The 20,748-nt window shown below is 35.4% G+C and overlaps 2 protein-coding genes and 1 long non-coding RNA gene across 6 annotated transcripts in view; 1 reads left to right on the top strand and 2 right to left on the bottom strand.

Moving 5' to 3' along the window:
* Nucleotides 1-20,748, top strand: part of sp3 (phosphatidylinositide phosphatase spermathreecae) — a 41,496-nt gene that overhangs the window by 14,054 nt on the left and 6,694 nt on the right. Inside the window, exon 9 of one of the 2 annotated variants that reach the window (XM_065299647.1) lies at nucleotides 3,724-3,850. The exons of the other annotated variant lie outside the window; for it this stretch is intronic. Coding sequence (XP_065155719.1) covers nucleotides 3,724-3,780 — 57 coding nt within the window. The 3' untranslated portion in view covers nucleotides 3,781-3,850. Of the gene's footprint in view, nucleotides 1-3,723; nucleotides 3,851-20,748 lie in introns of those variants that run through there. 2 annotated transcript variants of the gene reach the window in all.
* LOC135789693 (octopamine receptor beta-1R-like) lies at nucleotides 917-19,557 on the bottom strand. Of its 2 annotated transcripts, none has more exons than XM_065299650.1 (4): nucleotides 18,258-19,557; nucleotides 17,333-18,194; nucleotides 7,254-7,466; nucleotides 917-6,487 (listed from the first exon to the last, which is right to left on the bottom strand). In XM_065299650.1, the coding sequence occupies exons 2-4, from the start codon at nucleotides 18,097-18,099 to the stop codon at nucleotides 6,055-6,057; spliced, it is 1,413 nt and encodes a 470-aa protein (XP_065155722.1). In that variant the 5' UTR covers nucleotides 18,100-18,194; nucleotides 18,258-19,557; the 3' UTR covers nucleotides 917-6,054. The 2 variants fall into 2 exon arrangements, with proteins under 2 accessions (XP_065155722.1, XP_065155721.1); XM_065299649.1 differs by having other exon boundaries at nucleotides 19,299-19,557.
* Nucleotides 19,614-20,280, bottom strand: LOC135789698 (uncharacterized). Of its 2 annotated transcripts, none has more exons than XR_010547639.1 (2): nucleotides 20,150-20,280; nucleotides 19,614-20,061 (listed from the first exon to the last, which is right to left on the bottom strand). It is a non-coding gene; the product is annotated as an uncharacterized lncRNA (long non-coding RNA). The 2 variants fall into 2 exon arrangements; XR_010547638.1 differs by having other exon boundaries at nucleotides 19,614-19,984.

Below are 20,748 nucleotides of genomic sequence, written 5' to 3'. Positions count from 1 at the left end.
CGTGTGGATAGCCCTGTTTATTTCGCTTCGCACCGTTCGCACGTGGCGCACGTTCGACTTTCGTGTATTTTCCTTCGGCGGTTTCGGCTTTATCGATTGCGCGCGCGTCCGAGCCGGATTTCGCGATATTAAATTCCGATATAAGTCCTCGCCGCGTCTTATCTCTCGACCGGATCGCACTAATGCCGCATTCGATGGCGCGATGGCAATTCAATTGATGCGCGCTTGATGGAGTGAATACCTACTAGCCAAGCACAAGCGCTTTTGTTTGATGCGATGACCGAATACAAACGGAATACAAACAACGCGCAAGTGGATAGAATCGAATTCAATGCAATTGTATAAAGTAGAAATGCGCACAAAACTGATATAGTTTCATTTCACTACGTGAAAAACAACAAAATCATATTTTTCAGAGGTCAAAAGGTTAGAAATTTATGCTTGGCAACCAAATATACACATATAAAATATGTAAACCAAACACTTACCTACGCTGTGTTTTGTTGTGCGTAAATTCACTATTTAAGCTATTGTTTTTTTACCTCTGGAATATTTCGGAATAATTTCCAGCAGGACTAGCCTGGACCCGTGAAGATTTTTTGCTCGTAGCGCTTGCGGTGTTTGCTTTTGATTCAGCTTTTTGCTCTCCCGTGGCGTGTCTGATGGAGATGTCGGCGGCGCAGGTTGTGTGAGACGCTAGTCGAGCACCCTTAGCACACTTTCAGACACAATGCTAATACCCACTACTCGATGTCACTCTCTTTCTCCATGTCTTAACTTAACCCACTCTTGCGATTTATCACGACTGCATTGTCGGTACTCACCTAACCTATATACGCCATATACCTTCAGCAAACAAATGCTGTAATGTTGGTTGCATACATTAAAATAAAAATAAAAACGCAATACAAACATGTGATTTTTATAAACGTTTATTATACATAATATATCTTCATAGATCTATTTCTCTCGTTTTATATATTTATATATTTTCATCATATCGTAGTGTAGACACATTCGCTTTAATATGCAGTTAATGATTGTTTGTTTTGTCGTGGAACTTTCTATACATTTAGATTTATTTACTTTTGCTTAAAATATTATGTACCCTTAGATCGTGCTCATTATCAGAATGCTTAACAACTTAAACGTTTGAATGGTGATATAATCAAACATATATAATATGTTTCGTACAAGAATAGTAACAAAACGATTAAAAAAATAATAATCTGTACTTTATTACATATTACACACTTAAATACTCTATATTATTATATTGTCCGATTTAATTCGAGCTTTTTTAGTGATTATATAATGTATACATTCAGTTAAATGTAAATTGTGACTAGGAATCGTTATGTAACACTCTAATACTAGATATTACACACTAAACAGCCATTTTTCATTAAATATACACTTTTATAATTCTGATATTATCTAAAAATATAACTTTTGTCCTTTAACTAAAGTGAGTGAAATGTAGGTATATGCTGGTGCTTAATTAATAAATTTGTTTCTACAATTGTGTGCAATTGTTTCCTGACAGCTACGTTCTTTTTTTTATCATTCTTTCATTTTACAATGTGATAAAGTGATAAAAATAAGCTCTTGTTTCTTTTTACGTATTCATGCGTATATTTTAATTCGCTGTAATTTCTTTTTACGTGCGATTTTTTGTTTTGTTAGGCATTCATTAACTTTTTTTGCTCATTCATTAAATTTTACTCGCTTTTTGTGCTGTGAAAAATTAATTACTCGTGTGTGTGGGTAATGTTTCACGGCGAAAAAATGTATTTTGATATGATTGATGAGCAATTTTTGCCGTGTTTTTTTTTTTTTTGCGTTTTATCTCTGTGTGGTTATGTGTAACGTGTTTTGGGTTGCCTATATTAGCCTTGAAGCACTTCACAAGATGTTACGGGCCGTGCACATTAAGCTACTACAAGTTGTAACTAGTTATTTGTATTATCATCATCGGTTTTAGGACCGAGTCAAAGTTATTTGTTGACAACAAAGTTGAGAGTTGCCTAATCCAGCGCAAGGACGAACATATTATGCATAACGCGATCGTCGTGTTTACCTTTGACATTTTGACAAATAAACAAAAACGAGCTTATTTTTATCCTCATTATTTAATGAGATAGTTTATTAGTCACCACTACTTTATTGATTGCCGTTGAATGCATATTACAAGCGTAAATTACACGCTCGTAATTCTTGTTAGAAACAAAAAAAAATAATTCGATAATAAAAGCAATGTCTAAACATTATATTTTGATTGCATGAACATGTTTCACCCTGTTTTGTTCAATTTTATTAATTAATGTGCATGTCTTTCATTATTTAATTAAAGTCAACGACTTTTGTTTATTCGTTTAGTTAATATTGGCACATTTTAATTAGCAAAACAATAGTGTTTCAATTAATTGAACGATAAACAACACTGTTTGCAGTGTAATATTGGTTGCATACATTAAACACATTGCAAACAGTGTTGCATATCTCATATGCCATTTTTATCAATTTTATTACTTGCATACTTGATCTCTATCCACAATAGAATATTATACACTGATATTAATTTATAAACATCGAAAACGTCTCATAGCAATAGGTATGTATAGTGTTGTATGTCACTATCGAAATATGTACAGAATTTTATCAAACATTGATTGCACTGAATACGTCTAAAAACGCCCTAGAAAACAATTCATTGTCGCATTACAGAAATTGCATCGTATTGATTTTGGTCGTAGAATAAAAAAAAATCATTAAAAATCCACATCAAGAAAACATTTAGGTGGCGCCATCTATTGTCAAATAGGTTATAAAAACCCAGCAATTCTATCGTTTAACCTTATAATATCGCTAATTTAATGCCTCATGTAATATGAATGTGTTTTGTACAAAAGCGAAACGCGTCACAAAGCCGACCAGCGCTGAATGATAATAGCGAATAATAGTGAATAATGGCGTACAATGCGAAATCGCATCGAAGAAGGAAGCCGAACGCGCGTATATTCATCGACATCAAATGATATCGAATATAATGGCGGAAATAAACGCATCTCTATTTCTAGGTTATGTTAGGTTACGATTTAATATTAATGACTATCTATGCGCGGCGTTATTAGAAGGGTCCTCAACGGTTAATTGAAGGGATATTAAAGGGTCATGCATTATAAATATTGCGTTTCACTTCCACGCGCAAACCACAAACTTAAATTATTACGTAGGTGTACAAAAGGTAGCATATATAGTGTCATATGACATAACCTATAATAGCAGCTCTGTTCAGATTGTAACCGTGTTCATAGTTGAGTTGTTAACTTGTTAACAAGTTGAAAACTAGAGCAAGTCATACATAAGTGATTGATATCGATTAAAATTTCAAAGAAAATCCGACATTTTAGCAGGAATTTGAAAAGTTTTTTTGATTCGATTCTAGTAGTTTTTGAATGTGCGGCATTAATATTCAACGCGAAGAGAGGGTTTTGACTCGAGGCGCGTAATTGCAAGTCACCTTCGCGTACCTGAGCGTGTCGTATGCAAATTTGGACGTAGCCGGCATTTCCGGGAAGTTGCGACGTTCGCGCGCGCAATTACGCGGCCTAGTTGGGTTCATCGAGTTGCGCGCCAAGCGGGGGATTCACATGATTGAATACACTAGTGACATCTATAATAACTTAGACTAACTAAAACTTAGTGTATTTATTTTTTCAGCGCGCGCGCCAGGAGGTTGATGATGATTTAGTGCGAACAATAGCTGTCGCCGGCTGAAATTTAGGTGCATCTCGTGTCGGATTTGCATATTTACGCGCCTGCAGAATTCCGGCTGAAGAAGGAGGAGAGAAGTGTTGCTTGTGCGCACGATAACGAATGATTACTTCTACCTGCGTCGGGCGGAAGTAAGCGTGATTTATTATTTGCTTATTTACGCGATTTACGCTCATAAATTAAAAATAAAATAATAAAAAAATCATCTAGAGATAAAAACTAAAGCCAGCGGATGACATTTTTTTATTTCCATAAAATAAATAAATCACTTTATATCTAAAAAATTGCTTCATTTCAAACCGAATAAAAAATAAAATAAAAAAAACGTGTTTTTCTTGAGGACGCACGTGAGAGTAGGAATAAAATTTCTTTTACGACGCAATACGACCCGATAGATTTCCCTCCAGTGACATATTCACATATCCATATCCGCAACGCTTGTTTTTGATATGCGAATTATTCAATTTTTTATATCCCACCGTATTTTTTATGCGTGTGTGTTTTTGGCATCGCCCTGTATATCATCTAAGAATTGAAGGTATTGTATGCTATTGTTCGGCGATGTGTGTGAGCATAAAAAATGCATGTCGCAATTCGACGGTGCGAAAGAATGTGGGTCGACATCCACCGGTGGAAATTCGACGCTGGCGTCGCGACGTTCTGAATTGTTTAAAAGCGAGCGCTCGCGCGTTCGCATTATTTGCGATTGAAAGTGTTTATGAATAACCATGAAGCGACGTTTCACGTTCTGAAAATCGTGTTCCAAGTGTATATCTATATACGTACGCATCAAAACGGGCGGAAAGGCGTTTAAAGTGAGTTATCAAAGTTTATCTCACGACGCACGAATATGTAGATATATAAAAGGGAGTCTGTTTTAAAATACGATGCAAGATTGCGAGTATGTCATTAGGAGTAATGTAGGCAACCAACAATACACCTCAACGTGAGTTTGATTTTTATCTTCCACGCAAATACGAATGCGAATGTTGCAAATGTTAATTACTTTTGTATAACAACTTGACGGAATATAGTATTCACTGTTGTAAGTACGCTTCGAAAACAAATATTGAATATTGTACCCAATATCAATCACGGAGGTTTCACTGCTTCAATAAGTAGGTGAGTGTACTTACATTATACGAAGTCAATCTGAGAGACGCAGGAAAATATTGATTATGCAACTAATATTACATTTACCAACTTCAGCGGTGAACGATGAATTATTTAGTCTAAACATTATTATATTGATATTGATTCTCGAATGATACACATATTTTAAGGTTAGGTTTAGGTCCAGGCCTAAATCCACAAGTGTTTTCGCTTCATTAGCTCTTGCACTTTTTGAGTGTATTTTGGGTTGCCTACCCTAAACCCCGAATGCTTCAAACATAGTTTGCGTTAACCTGAAAGTGTTTTTTTGGTACGTGTGGGCGATTTTAAACTCAACCCTGGCATTGATTTATATTCCGATCCGCCGAAGGCGCGTAGTCCGGCGCTGCCATAAAGGAAATCTTTTTCGGCGAGCGCCGTGTGTCCTTATACTTATTCATGCCCCGCGGCGCGTCTTTGGCTGCCATTGCGATATAAAAGCAGCCGTGGAAGCGAAAAAGTGTAAAAACGCTGAAAAAATAAATGAAAGGCGAAACGAGGCGCAGCGAAAGAAAATAAAAAAAAAGCAAAACACGCGCGCACACGGGCGTTGTGAGTATCGCTCGAATGCGTAAGCACCTAGATGTGCGGATGCAAGACGAGAGGGATGAAATTAATTCGCCCAAAGGGATGATACAAAGCGTGATGCGAGTGCTAATCTCGGAAACGATTTCTTTGCACGCGCGCGCATTGATTATTACCGGCAAGCAAGGAAAAACTCTAAACTTAAAAACTGATTTGATTGAATCGCGCTTTTAATCAGCGAAAATAAATATTTAGGCATCACCTACACGGGGTTTTCTTTGCTAAATCTTTACGCTTTTTAATTTTTTCATGGTCCCAATATTTACCAGCACATCTAGTGTTATAACTTGATGCAAGCAATAATATATAAGTTCTAGTGTAGTTTGGGTTGCCTACAATCGCAAAGTTTTCTTGATGAATTTTTAACGACCTTTTTGTTGCGATTTTAGTTCATTCACAACCAAGTATAATTTATTTGGCACATGCTGCCGTTTAATTCCAATCTCACAACGTAATCTGATATGTAAATTCGTTTATTTATAAACTCAATAAATAATTCATTCATTTACCTTTTCTTGATGTAAAAAAATAAAAATTAAATTAAATCACTGCCTCGCACTGAGTCTGCAGATTGATGATTTCACCTTCGGAGACATTCGCGCTAGCTGCGGCTACATAATGACACCCACCACTGCCGCCTCCAACACCGCCACCGCCTCCAGTACTTCTATGTTGTTGAAAGTGATGATGATGGTCGGCCGAACGCAGGCCGTGATTGTTCATGTGGATGTCACTCGATGCATTACTGTAGTTGACTTGGTCACGGCGCGAACGGCACAGCCAGCAACAAAGCATCGCGTTGGAGGCGGCTTCACAGCACGACTGCAGCGTCTTCTTGAAAGCAGCGCGGAATTCTCGGTTGAAGTAGGCGTAGATGAGTGGATTCAGCGCTGAATTAAAGTAGCCTACCCAAAACACCAGCGTGACAATCGACGCCGGTGTTTTCGAATCTGTTAGCGTAGATATCACATACCTGCAAACAAAAACAATCTTAAGATAATGTAGATTATTAATATTATTATCTATAAATTATGAAATCCGTATGCATTCAAGTGTGGCGCTGGCTTGACGCCAGATAACACCCACTTGCGACGGTTTAATGACTGATAGTCTGCTTTCACTTCCTTCTTCGTCGCGTGATTTTCGTGGTGAAAGGACGAAACGGCATGATGAAGCGTGCCGATTAAGAAACGCACCGTCGCAAGTTTCAACGGAAAATGGTTTTGGTTACAGATTGAAGATTACGTGACATATCTCCATAAATTTCTATTGATTTACGCGTTAAGGATATTTATTTATGGTGTAATGTGGGTTGCATATAGTTTCATCACTTAAAGTATTAAAAGTAGTCTTTATATTTTTGTGTTTTTGTTTTTAACGAAAGGTAAACCGCTTTTATTCATTCTTTTGTTTTCTGTTTTTTGTTTTATTGAGCGTAGCATGAAAGCCAAAGATATATCTGAAAATCCGAGCACTTCATGGCTCGTTTCTTACGAGCTTTGAGCTTTAAGCTTTGCACTTACAACTTACCACCATCGCGGTTAGTTGTAGCTTGCAAGTTGTAAGCTGTATGTAGCACACTCCTAAGTGGCAATAATCGTAAATTTTACTTATTGCTGTGAACATTCTCGAAAAGAAACACTACTAGATTTAAGAAAACAAAATATAGGCTATGTATTTGTGTAATTTGGGTAGCATACGTTGGGTTATTATATATGTTGAGGTAAATTGACACTCACCAAAGAAAAAATGGCAGCCAGCACGCAAGAAATGCCGAAACAATGATGCCGAGTGTGCGGGCGGCTTTGCGTTCGCGTTTCATCTTGCTCGTGCCCGGATCCGTCTTCACCTCGGTGTAATCCGCGTCCACGGATTGCCGCAGCGACGTCAGCCCCGCCGAGATGCCGTTGATCTGCAGGTGTTTGTTGAGCAACGCCGCCGCCACTTTACTCCTGAAACAAACAAATGCAAATTACTCGGGTGCATTAACAGAATCAACACACTTCACACCCACTCTTGTATATTTCCAGTTTTTAAAGCAGTTGAATACAACGCAGTTGAGTCACATTAAAACAATTTTTCTATTTAGATTCATGGCGACTTTTTATTCGTATCGTTAAATATAGGCAAAAACGTGGAATTCCACTCTGAACTTTATTATTTCGCTTGGGATATAAACTTCTGCGAAGCAAAATATTGCATTCGTTTGCAGAAAAACTTTTCAATATTTTCTAGAGAGACATTTGCGTTTTTTGTGTGCATTTTTGCACTCGATTGAAATCGAATAATTTAAGTTCGACGAAAAAGTAATTTCCATTGCAATATCGTTCGTTCGTGTTTAATTTCTTCGAAACAGACGAATGCAAATTACGGCGGCGTGTAATTTACCCTCGGATAGCTTTGATCCGTACGTCTCTTCCATCGACAGCCGGTGATCACCATCATGGTGATCCGATCGCTTTTCTTCCGTCTTAATTGTTCCAATAGCGCGCGACAAATTTCTGCATTAATTAAACAAGCAGCATTTTAATTAAAGAAATTCTTATTGCAAATAAGATAATATAAATTGTGTACTTAATATGAAAAATAATATTTCTATGCACGCAAAGTTGAAAAAAGCGGTTTATGTTGAAAATTAAAAATCGGAATGAATCTGAGGGAAAAAAATATGAATTTCAAGCGTAAATATAACAAAAATGAGGAAAATGTGAATTTTAATTCAATTTGCTGCCTAATTTTAGCAAATTCATCATAAAATATAGAAATGTGTACTGTTGTTATGCAAAAATTACGTATTTTTGAGCAGAAATGCCAAAAATTGCAACGTTTCGTTCCAAATATAACAAATATTTTTATTTTTACACGATTTACACTAGTGACACTCGAAACTGCAAAACTGCACTAGTGACACTAAAAATTATTGAAAGTTTTAGTCACGAGATTGATTAATAGCGAGCGTAGCGACTGCTTAATCAATCGAGTGTTTAACAACGTTTAGTCACGTGATGCTTACACTATTTTTTCTATTTCCACTTTATTTCAAATCACCGAAATTCGCTTGCACACTACTGGGAAATGTAAGGTTATAAATGTCTTAGGCAAATGCGTAAGCACAAGCTCCACCCATGACTAAAACCCGTGACTAAAGTACTTTAGTTACGGTTTTGGTCGTCCGTGTTTAAAGTTTAACTTTTATGTCTCAAAACTTTAAAAAAAACTGGTGTTTTAAAGGTGGAAGAAGAAAGATGTTGAATTTTAATTTATGTTTCTAAATATAAAAAAAACATAATGCAATAAAAAAAAATTAAAATTTTATAATATTTTGGAAATGAAAGACAAAAACATGTTTTTAAAATTACTAGTATTCTTTACATTTTCTCCTATATTCAAAAATTGAATGCAAAACATAAACACAACTCTTTCACAAGTCTAATAGCAAAATAAATGAAAGACTGAATTTGAAGCCGCCGGTTTGCTAAGCCGCGTAATAAATAGAGCAGAATAGAGAACCAACGAGTTTGGGGGTGGCTATTCAGTGATCGAATGGAGTACGAACATAGGAAAACACTATCCGTCTAATACTCCACCCAGCTTGGTGTTCTTCTGGGAAAACACCGCTGCCACCACCACCAGTAGCACCACTAGCACCACCAGAGAAAGAGAAACGAGGCACATCAAAGAAGTAAAGAGCAGATTCGTATTTTATTAGCTAGGCGCGCAGCACAACGGCGAAGCGAATGCGGGCGGTTCCAGTGAGCGATTTGTTGGATGCGAAGCGAGCCAACTTGTTGAAGCGAATTTATTACCAACAAACCAACTCGACCCAAATATATAAACACACAAAATCTGCACGAAAATAAAACGTTGCGTCTTTAAAATATTAATATCGACGTGTTTTTCTTTGCGTAAATATTTGCGTCACGCAAATTTTTCGGTTTTCTTTTTGTTTCAAGTGCGTAACATGAGAGTCCCGAGCGGTAACCCGAGAGCACTCAAGCCGCATAATTTTTGCATTTTTTTCGCGAGTGAAAACATAAAACAAGTAAATATCATATTTTTCGTGCGCAACTTTTTTCAGTCGTTAAATTAAGTGTTAAAACCATATATAAAATAAACAGAATAAGTAATATCCGGCGAGGTTTTTGCAGGAATTAATTACGTTCTGATTCGCTCGACGGCGCAATTGTAGATTTAATATATTTAGTATTTTCTCGCTGCGCGTTCACTTTCCAGTGCAGTGTAATGCAGTTCAGCGATGGTGGGCTGCAAAGTGCGCCGGAAGCATGGGGCGGCAAGCGTAGTCGGGGTGAGAAGGTGCAACGTGGCGTATCTTGTGGCTTGCCAGCCTGCTTCTCATCTAGAACACTAATTAATTTAGCGTTTTGCTCATAAATTCAACCGTAATTCACGGATCCAGGTATTTTGAGGTTATGACGTTTATTATAACTACTTATTTATTATATTTTACTTTGAAAAACTATAAAAAAATGAAATAAAATTTTAATCTCTTAAATCTTGATAAAAATAATGCTTAGCTATTTTTATTTAATTTTTAGTTAAGTTGATTTTGAATTAAAAGCTATAATATCAAAATGAATCGTAAAATTTGTTGGTAAGCGCATAACTCAACAACGCCTTGACGAATTTGGCCAATTCTTTTTTTTAAATGTTCATTAAAGTTCAAGGATGGTTTATATGGCGAGAAAAATTTGAATAATTGCTGGGAAAACCCTAAAGACAGTCATTTTCTATAGGATAAAAATTGGCATTGAGATTCAATCATAGTTATAGTTAAATAGTTGAATCCGAGATGGCGCGCTGAAGTGCATTATTAGCAATTCTTTATATAATTAATTTGTTTAAAATAAAATTGCAAATCTAATTGATAGAATTGACACATTCTATGTCTTGAACAAGAGAGTAAAAAGGAATTACCTTTTTATTTAACACTACTGGGACATTTTTATACATTTTTTGCAAAAAATTTTTTTTGTTTTTGTTAAAAATTTTGATTTCTTGTGTTTGTTGCCACTTGAAATATGTACATATGATTGCCGCATGTCGATATCACCCATTTCCAAGAAAATCGCTGTTTACGCCCCCGCACACAGTTAAACATAAACGCAGGTAGTCACGCTAACAAATTTTCGATTCGCGTTCGCTAAAGTACAGCGCAGTTCGGTGTTTTCCGGTTGTTGTGTGTTTTTTTTTTGTGTGTTGTGTGTTGTGCGCAGGTAATTGCTAAAAAACACTGAAAAGTGTTTTTCCCATGGTGTTCCGTTCGCCATTGTATTTTTCGGCCGTTATTGTGTAGAATATTTTTTCCGCCTGCAACGGAAAGGTTTTTGTACAAAATTAGAGTTTGGCCTATCGACATAAATAAGCATAACAATTTTTTACGTTCTAGTAGTTACTAATATGATTATGCCCGGCGCCTCCACACTATAGGTAGATACACAAAAATATATATTGAATATCAAGTCGAAATTTTTAATGAATCTTGACAACAATTATTGTCACACAGTTGTTATCTTTATTATCGTTGGGTGTTCAGCCTCGTTATCGAGTTATTAATGAGTTGCTTTGCATTATTGCGTCGCGCCCTCGCGATACACCCTCGAAATCGAATTTTGTCGACGTAGACACGCTTTTCCCAAATTATATCAATGTCACAACACATCACAATCCAACTTTCACACAGAGGTAATGCTTTCAAATTTTATTGCTTTGTAAATTATTCACGAAAGGGGTGGTTTATCGGTGAAGCATGAAACAAAGCAAACTATTCAGTTACCCAAATTTGGGGAATTTGTTATTTTGGAACAGTTGGTATGCCAAAAGTCGATTTCGCTGGTATTTAATCCAAATATGCTCGGTTAATGATACTAGCGCGTCGGTCGAAGTCGAAGTCGGAAAGATAGACGATGGACAATGATAATTTATGTTATTTTCGTCCTACATACATCGCTGCGTCGATAAAACAACCGCAAGCGTAGAAATAGAAACGTAAAAAGCTACTATCACTATCCGAAACAAAAATAAAATAAAAACACGCAGCTAGAAAGTGTAATAAAGGATTTTTTCATGATAATATTCCCTACATTGATCGTCAATCCTTTCGAATTGATAAAACAAGTTGTTTTTCGTATGTTTCAATAATATTTATCAATGTGGATTGTTTGTAACTGATTCGTTTCATTGCATTCTTCATTTATTCACACATAGGTTTTATCGAGTTTGGTCGCGGTTGGAATGAATTTCAATACGAAATAATTCCGTTTTGTTTTCGTTCCATTTTGAAAGTTTCGAACATTTTTAGGTTACGTTTTGTGTAATCAAGCATTGCGTTACTCCCGAACGTGATTCCACTAAGTACGGCAAGGATTACATGCATCTCATGAATTATTCAAAAATAGGGTGCGGCACCCTTAACTTGAAGGGTGGAAACCACCAATTGATAGAAAACATGCATATTTTTTAATTAAAAACGTTTTAAATATACGCATTGATTAATATTTAATTATTATGTGTGATTTATGAGTATGATTCATTTGGAAAGCTTGCGTCAACATCGATTATGATTTATTACATTTTATTAAATTTATCAGAAATCAGCGTTTGCTCACGACTTCGTCTCGTCAATTTTATCGATAAGATTCGCAATTTTATTTTATACAAATTAATAATATATATTTTAATTTTAATCGATTTAATCGATGACATTAATTATATCAACCAGAAGATGCAATAATAAAATGGAAAAAGATTTTATGAAATAAAATGTAAGATTATTTTCTGTTTAATTGCTTGTTTTTAATGACAAAAATTGAAAATTACAAATATATCTATTTAATTAACTAGCTTTTGCCCGCGACTTTGTCCTGGTAGTGTTTAATAAAAATGTAATTCGTTTTTACTCTGTTCTGGTAGACATAATATGTGCCTATTCAATCAATAAGATTCGCAATTTTATTTAAAGAAATTAATTATATAAAGAATTGCTAATAATGTACTTCAGCGCGCCATCTCGGATTAAACTATTTAACTATAACTATAATTGAATCTCAATGCCAACTTTTTTCCTGTAGAAAAAGGCTGTCTTAAGGTTTTCCCGGCAATTATTCAAATTTTTCTCGCCGTAAAAATCATCCTTGGACTTTAACAAACATTTAAAAAGAAATAATTGGCCAGATTGTTCCATGCGTTGTTGAGTTATGCGCTTACAAACAGATTTTACGATTCATTTTTATATTATAGATAAGTAAAACGTTCAAGGCTGTCGCATATTGACCAAAAACTCAATTCAATATTTTAATCCGAAAAGTTTGCGAGATTTTGATAGAGATCTCAAGACAAACGCTCAAATTGACAAAAATCTCACGAATAATAAATTAGTTTTAAGAGTTTCTGATCTCACGCACAAATCCCTTTAATATAAATTCAAATTTAACAAAAACAAGTTTTAATTAAGATTATAATGAATTTAATTTAAAAATAAAATTAATTAAAATATAATTATTTCTATTACAGATGCAGTTGGAGTTGCATTTGAAATAAATAAAATAGTTGTAGTAAATAGTTGTTTTTGTTTTTGTTTGAAGAGTTTGAAGTTAAATGAGAAGAGTCGGGACGCCAAATGGTGGCGATTCCGCAATAAAATATTTAGCATTAATGCATTCTATCGATTTGCAGACGAAAATACCTGCCCTGCACACCCACTGACCGAGTTTAACTAACGGCGTACCTTGGTCTGGCTGATATCACCAATATTATCATATTAGGCACAAATCACTTACATTCAGATAATTAATTAACTTTTATGTTTAATATATTATAAGAGACTTTTGTTTTCTGGTAAAATATGAGTTATTTTCTTGAATTATTTGTAAAAATAAAATAAAAGAATTCATTTTAATTATGTATTGTATTTTTAATATAAATTTCTTATTATATTCTACGAATACTGTGTTGTATAAGGTTGAAATCCATTAATATTCTGTTTATTATGAGAGTAATCATCAGCATAATGAACACCGCAAGCCATTCGGGTGTAAACTAATCGGTCATTGTTTGTCGACTCGTCTCTCCTGTACAAAAGCAAGCTTAATGAAACAATGAAAGACGATTTAATCGATGACATTAATTATATCAACCAGAAGATGCATTAATAAAATGGAAAAAGATTTTATGAAACAAAATGTAAGATTATTTTCTGTTTAATTGCTTGTTTTTAATGACAAAAATATAAAATTACAAAAATATCTATTTAATTAACTAGCTTTTGCCCGCGACTTTGTCCTAGTAGTGTTTAATAAAAATGTAATTAGTTTTTACTCTCTTCTGCTAGACATAATATGTGCCTATTCAATCAATAAGATTCGCAATTTTATTTAAAGAAGTTAATTATATAAAGAATTGCTAATAATGTACTTCAGCGCGCCATCTCGGATTAAACTATTTAACTATAACTATAATTGAATCTGTATGCCAACTTTTATCCTATAGAAAAGGGCTGTGTTTAGGGTTTTCCCGGCAATTATTCAAATTTTTCTTATCGTAAAAACCATCTTTGGACTTTAACAAACATTTTAAAAAAAGAATTGGCCAAATTGGTTCCAGCGTTGTTGAGTTATGCGCTTACCAACAGATTTTGCGATTCATTTTTATATTATAGATAAAATTTATACAATGGAATACAAAATATGTGTTTATTTATTTATTTAATACAAGATTAACAGTAAAATTTGGAGAAAAATCCGCTAAGATGTGCAAAATTCCAATCAAAGCATAAAACATAAAACTGACGTCACTTCCTCTATCAGGCTTAACCAGAAAGGAAGAGAAATTGTAGTCACGGGCAATTATATAGTATATAACTCAACAATGACGTCACGTCTAGCGTATTATTGCTCAAGTATAAGTTCAAGATTAGAAATTAAAAGACAAAAATATATTTTTTTCAACCTATCCAAACAATTCCAATATACATATCTAATATAATTCGCTTAATATATTTTTACTCTTGTATATTTAGTTGTCTATATTTAGATTATAATGAAATTATGTTATGTTTCATCCGTTTGTGGACGAAGGCTCAATCATTAATATCGTGTGTATATTGATATACCTACACTACTATAATATTGCCTGGTTACCTTTGAGTACAATATTATATATATACATGCAAAGGAACAGGAGTAGAAGTGGACAGCAGGATGCTTGAAACTGTTTGGGCGGCGGGAAGCGCAGTTCACCGTTAATTGGCAAACGACGTAACCGCATTTGAGGCCAAGCGAGACTGCGGCGGGTTCTTGGCAGGCATAACAACGGATGTTCATAAAGTCTCAAGTGTTTATCAACTTGCATGTCATTCGAAAGACGATGCTAAGTGAGCACCGCGTCAGATTATGTCAAATCACGTTAAATTCACGTTAATTAACAACAATTTCATCAATTAATCTTGTGTTAATTATATTTCATCGCTGAAACAAAACAAAATTGTGTTATTTTTTGTTCTGTTTTTGCTCTGTTGGATTTAATACTTAATTGAATTGAAATTTCAATTACACTCTAGGTGTTTGGAATGTTTCCACAGATTTGCGATTAAAGTGGTTGGATAAAGATTTATAAAGATTTATAAAGATGGTTGTATAGTAGAAACTTCTCGACGCATTTGTTTTAAAACTTAGATTGCGCGCAGATAAAGTTGGGCGAACAAAATCCTGAAAGTCGATTCGACCGTTTCGAGTTGTTCTTTCCTCTTCTATTTGTAATCGGATTTGCAAAAGCTCTGTTTACACAACCGTTTTTCTTCTTGGCGTATTTTGTTTGCTTATTTTTACACTTTCAAAATGCAAACTTTGAAAAAAAAATTAAATTTATTTTAATTTTTATCTGCGTTTTATTATTGCAATAAATATAGAATATTTACTGTGTGTGATTGCGTCACACTTGTTGTGGGTACTGAGGGAATAATAATAGACGCAAACAATGTACATTTGCATGCAATTTCCTGGCAAATTGCAGCGATGACACACAGTTAATATACATAACATTCATTCAACGCTGTTAAATCTAATTTTAACTCGATTTTAAATTTAAAAAATTATATTAATATTTAATATGGGGATGTCATTCTTGAATGCCTTATGGCTTCCGAAAGATCTATTATTGAAACGATTCGTCTAGACCGATTCAATCGCTTTTTGCCGGTTGCTGCTGTTTGCGTAAAGCGAATCACATCGACGAAAATAGACAATTCGAGAATTGCTAGAATACAAAAGCCCTCATTACATGAGCCACCGATGAACAAAAAACGAAACAAAAACGAATAAACAAGACCAAAAAATGCAACCTCTTGATTTAATCAACTTACTCGTAATAATATACCTATTAGAAGATCTTTTTATTGAGTTTTTTGTTTGTTTTGAATCATGTTTAGCCAAACGGACAAAAATCTAACAAAAAATTATCGATAATTTTTAGCTTTATTACTCCAGTATGAAATTTCATAATAAAATTAGTCCTGGTAGAAAATCTTACATCCTTGGCTTTGTTCTCAGCGCATGGATGAAAGCGTTATATTCCCTGCTAATGCACTTTCACAAAGTGTCTGTCGAAGCTGTGGTAGAGCGTAGGCTTTGACAACCACAACGCAAATACAATGAGCACATGTGTGAAGGCGAAAACGCCGCGACTAATTCAATTATAAACTTATTTCTTCGCCGCACTGCGAGTGCGAGTACAAGTGAGTGTATTACTTAGTAAGTTACGTTTAAGGAGGGCGTAGAAAACAGCAAACCGGAACAGGACGTGCGAAAACGCCGCCGGAAAGATGCCGCAGCAAGAAAGCAAGATGGCAGGATGCGCGAAGCTTTTAAGGCGTTACTCTTTTTTCTTCTCTATTTGTATTTTAGCAGACACACACGCACGAGAGCTTTAACTGAAATGGTGCTTTCAGGAACGTTTAACTATAGAATATTTTTAAAGTTTAAAATTTACATTTTGATAGTGCGAACGTGTGAAACGCGCAGGAATAGATTTTTTTGTATTTTTGTGAGGTGATATTTTTAAAAGAAGAAAAACAATCGATGTAGGTAAATCTATGAATTTTACATGCAATTTTCCAAGGTTTTTCACTTTTTTGCTGCTTGTGCATTCAGAATATACAGGGTATCTCGTTTTTAAATATAAAATCAAGAAGATAGAAAGGAAAAACAAATATTTTGATATTTTTATTTAATTTGAACGTTGTGAGGTTAATAGTAGGGATTCACGGGTTGCAGAGTTACACTGGAAATTGACAATAGAGCCATCTATCGCCAGAATAGCAAAGTTACAATTTTTTAATAATTCTTATTCAAATTTAGATTTCTAAATTAAAAAACCTAAAATTTTCCCTTTTTATTAATTTGAACAATAAATTATTTGATTTAAAATACCCTGTACATGTATATTCCTGATGCGCCGTGAAAATTTAATGTCATTTGATATTACCTGCTACTCAAGGAAATAATAGTTGTACTCGTATTCTACATGTTCACCCTCACTCATACAAAGATTAATTAATGACATTGTTTTGTATAGAGTACACCCACGAAAATTCCCCGTACAGTTTAAACTGAATTGTCTCCGGAGTAAAATAAATAGCCATAAATTGAGGTTAAAACCACAATTACATGTGCCATATGTTTTTTTCCTCTACGAACAACACAGTTCCTAATTATTAGGTTTCAAGAAGAACATTTAGTCAATATTAGCTGTACTTATAATCGATACGAACTGGGACAATACAAACAATAATATATTTCAACTCTACCTGTACAACATCCGCTCCTGTCGGTCAGCTTCCATATAGATGCGATAGTACATGATAATCATCACCATGCCGGGCACCCAGAAACTCACACTCGACGAAATCACCGAATATAGTTTATTTACGGTGAACGAGCACAACTGCGGATTACGTTTCCGAAAGTCTAAGTTCGCCGCGGTTGTATACCACTCCATGAATATAGGCAAAAACGACACCAGCGCCGGCGAACACCACACCACAGCCAACATCACACCTAACCTCGCATTGGTCATGATCAACGGGTAGTCTAACGGCTGCACAATTGCATAGTATCTATCGACTGATATACAACACAAGTGAAGAATTGATGCAGTCGAGAAGTAGACGTCTAAAGAATTCCACACGTCACACATAAAGTACCCGAATAACCATCGACCGCCCGTGATCTCCACGCTGAAGTTGAAACACATCGCCCAGATGGCAACGAGCATATCGGCGAGTGCCAGCGAGACCACAAAGTAATTGGTGATGATGCGCAGCTTGCGATGTCGCATCACTGAAACAATCACGAGGAGATTCCCGAAGAGTGCGGCGATGATGATCAACGCCATTAGGGTTGTCTTGAGCACCACAAGAAGGATGAGCGGCCATGATTGATGGCGATAGTCGAAGATTTCCAATGTGGAAATATTCGCCGCCGTCGGATGGTTGAAGAGGGTGGCGTTGATGTAGGTCGAGTTGGCTTCGTATGACGTCGCGTTTGCGTTGTCCACTGGTGTTCTTTGTGTCATTGTTTTTCACATTATTTTATCCTCACTTATTTAATCACATTTTTTCAGCATAAAACGTTTCACTATCTTCAAGCATCATGATTCAATCATTTATCCTGAAACATTAATTTTATTTTATTGATTTGTGGGGAAATTCAATTAAATTTCTGTTTGCTTACAAACACCTGCGATAATTTTCGAGTATTTGATTTCCTCTCAGTCAGTCCACGGGGGAAGAGAAAATTTCCGTTTGAGTTTTATTTTATTTGCTCGTAATTTTTAAATGTATGAAAGCTTAATGCGGTTTGGTTAATGCGACAACGCAATATATTATTTTTGGGCGGCGGGAAATGCAGACTGATGGCTAAACCTTGACAGTCAGATGTAATTTATTTTGCTTTGGAACATGACAAATGGTCTAATTCTACATTTTGCTTTGAGGTTATCTAACCTAACTTGTGATGCGTGACGTTCTAACTATTTTAAATTAAATTCTCGAGCTTCAAACTTCAAAACTTTTGCTACATATAAAAATAAAAATAAATACACGTCAAATTTGCAGCGAAATTAAATTATTTGTTCGTGTTTTATTTGTTTGAATTTTATCCACGCGAATATTTCGACTACAAAAGCGTCTGCAACTAAAAATAACTTCATTTACGTTGCGCTAATGCTCTTTTAATGTTTTCTATTAATCGATACACTAGAAAAATTTGACTGTATAGATTGTAATATTATGCTTTGTGTCCAAATTAAATTTATGTGTTTGTTTGAAGTTAATTAAGAAAATATGCACGCATATTCAAACATTAAATTAGTTTCGAGCGATAAATCGTCGCTGGTTGCGCCCGCCGACGCGTCATTTGTTAAAAGCTGCGAAAGCTCTCGCGAGCGCGAAAGCCGCACGATTTCGAACGTGTTTCCGAAACTCGTGCGTTTCACTCGGGCGGTGTAAGTAGCCGAGAGATTATAAACTTAGACACATTGCATTTTGCATTCATTTCGGTGGATCTCCGTCGTGTTAGTTTAAAATCCACATTGACTGAGTAATTTATCAAAAACTTTTCATCCGGTATTAGTTTCGTCTTGTTTCGGTCATATTTTCCACTAGTACATCATAAAATACACCAACCGTATTAAATAAAGTTAATTTTGAGCTTTTGAGAGCTTTTCGCAAAGTCTTTTTGTTTGATGTGTGAAATTTTGCGTTTTTTACTTACATTTTTTCACAAAAAGCTTTACATATTCCGAATGCATGGTGTAAAGTTTAAACTTTTAGGCTATATCTACGATTTGTTTTTTTCTGTAAGCGCGCATTGTAGAAAGCGCTTTCGGACCGCGCAACGAGCTGGTGAGTGGCCGGACGCGAGCGCGAACACGTACTAAAGCTCGTGATAAAAGCGTCGCGACGCCTCGGCGTGGTGGTGCGCTTTTACGAGGCGCACGTCGAGAGGGCGCAGTGGCGGGCGTCGCGAATCCAACCACACGTCGCGCACCTTATCAATTATTAACATTTCATATAAAAAATAAAAACAAAATATCAAAATTTTAATTTAAAATTAATTAAAAATTCTTCAAAAATAAAATATTTAACAAATAATATTTGTTTCTTTGTATTTTATTTGTGCTTTCATCGCCGTCTTTGTTTCTTTTCGTCTCTGAAAGCAACGTTTACAATTTGCGCTGTTTGCCATTCGAATTTCGGCATTTCGTTTTCAACTCATCACTTGCCGATGGAATTCTCAGTAATGCTCACTTGTGTTTGTGGAAACAAAGGGGGTTGGAAGGTCTTTAGTCGGTCTTTAGTCTTCGCGCCGTCGCTCGCTTTATTTAGACTTCGTTTCACGCCCTTTGCGCATTGTACACGATTGACAGATGGTATAATCAAGCAAGGCGTGTGCAGCGCCTACAAAACGAGAAAACTCTCACTCAATCGTCTTTAGAATAATTGATATCCACGCAAACTGCATTTGACGAGAAATTCTACGAATTAATAAAAAAAATCATATCTAAATGGTTATAAAGTGAATTAAATCGTATACATTATAGACATAATAAAAATTAAACGCACGTGTGGTCTGGAAATAGGAAATCGCCGTTGGTTTTGCTCTCCTTCTCCCCGTAGAATTGCATTTTTATTACTCAATGATTACCATCGGTTTTATTCGCCGGTTCGTCGCGTGAACGCATACACAAACTGGCGCAGTGCATGCGATTTGATTGTTTGCAGTCGCGGTCGGCCCCCTGTGCCCCAGCGCACGTTTTTCACGATTCTGTGCGTTAAAAATAAAACCACAATAAAATTAGTGCCACGATTGCATATGTACTGCCAGTTGTCTGCTCGGCAACAACAAAAAACGATAAACTATTGCGATTTATAATTGCCGATGTGATGCCAAAAAGCTGAGTATCACTTCAACACTTTAAATAACTTTCAAAACAAAAACAGTTAATACTACTGTTTAAAACTCTAAAAATATCGAATTGGAATTAAATATGTTTTGATTTTTTGAAGTTTTTTCCTGTGTGAGTGAGTTTTTTAAAGAATAATACGTTGTAGTTAAGTACAAACCTTGGACTATATTCGGACACATCGAAGGATTTATACGGCACGTTAATGTTCATGTTCGATCCACAGGATTTCGCTCTAAGCCGAATTGGAAATGTTGG

The sequence above is a fragment of the Atheta coriaria genome, unplaced genomic scaffold (genome assembly GCF_025399875.1).
Source record: "Atheta coriaria isolate IRGN ID8LTWV9N9 unplaced genomic scaffold, Caltech_Dcor_3.1 hic_scaffold_3_pilon, whole genome shotgun sequence".
Lineage (NCBI taxonomy): Eukaryota > Metazoa > Arthropoda > Insecta > Coleoptera > Staphylinidae > Dalotia > Dalotia coriaria.
This window is presented reverse-complemented; position numbering and strand designations above follow the sequence as displayed.

Coding starts and splice junctions, on each gene's coding strand:
- LOC135789693 (XM_065299650.1), bottom strand. CDS start 18,099: ATGACACAAAGAACACCAGTGGACAACGCAAACGCGACGTCATACGAA. Junction 7,467..17,332: donor CAGGAGCGGATGTTGTACAG/GTAGAGTTGAAA, acceptor TGTTTGTTTCAG/GAGTAAAGTGGCGGCGGCGT. Junction 6,488..7,253: donor TGGCTGCCATTTTTTCTTTG/GTGAGTGTCAAT, acceptor TTTTGTTTGCAG/GTATGTGATATCTACGCTAA.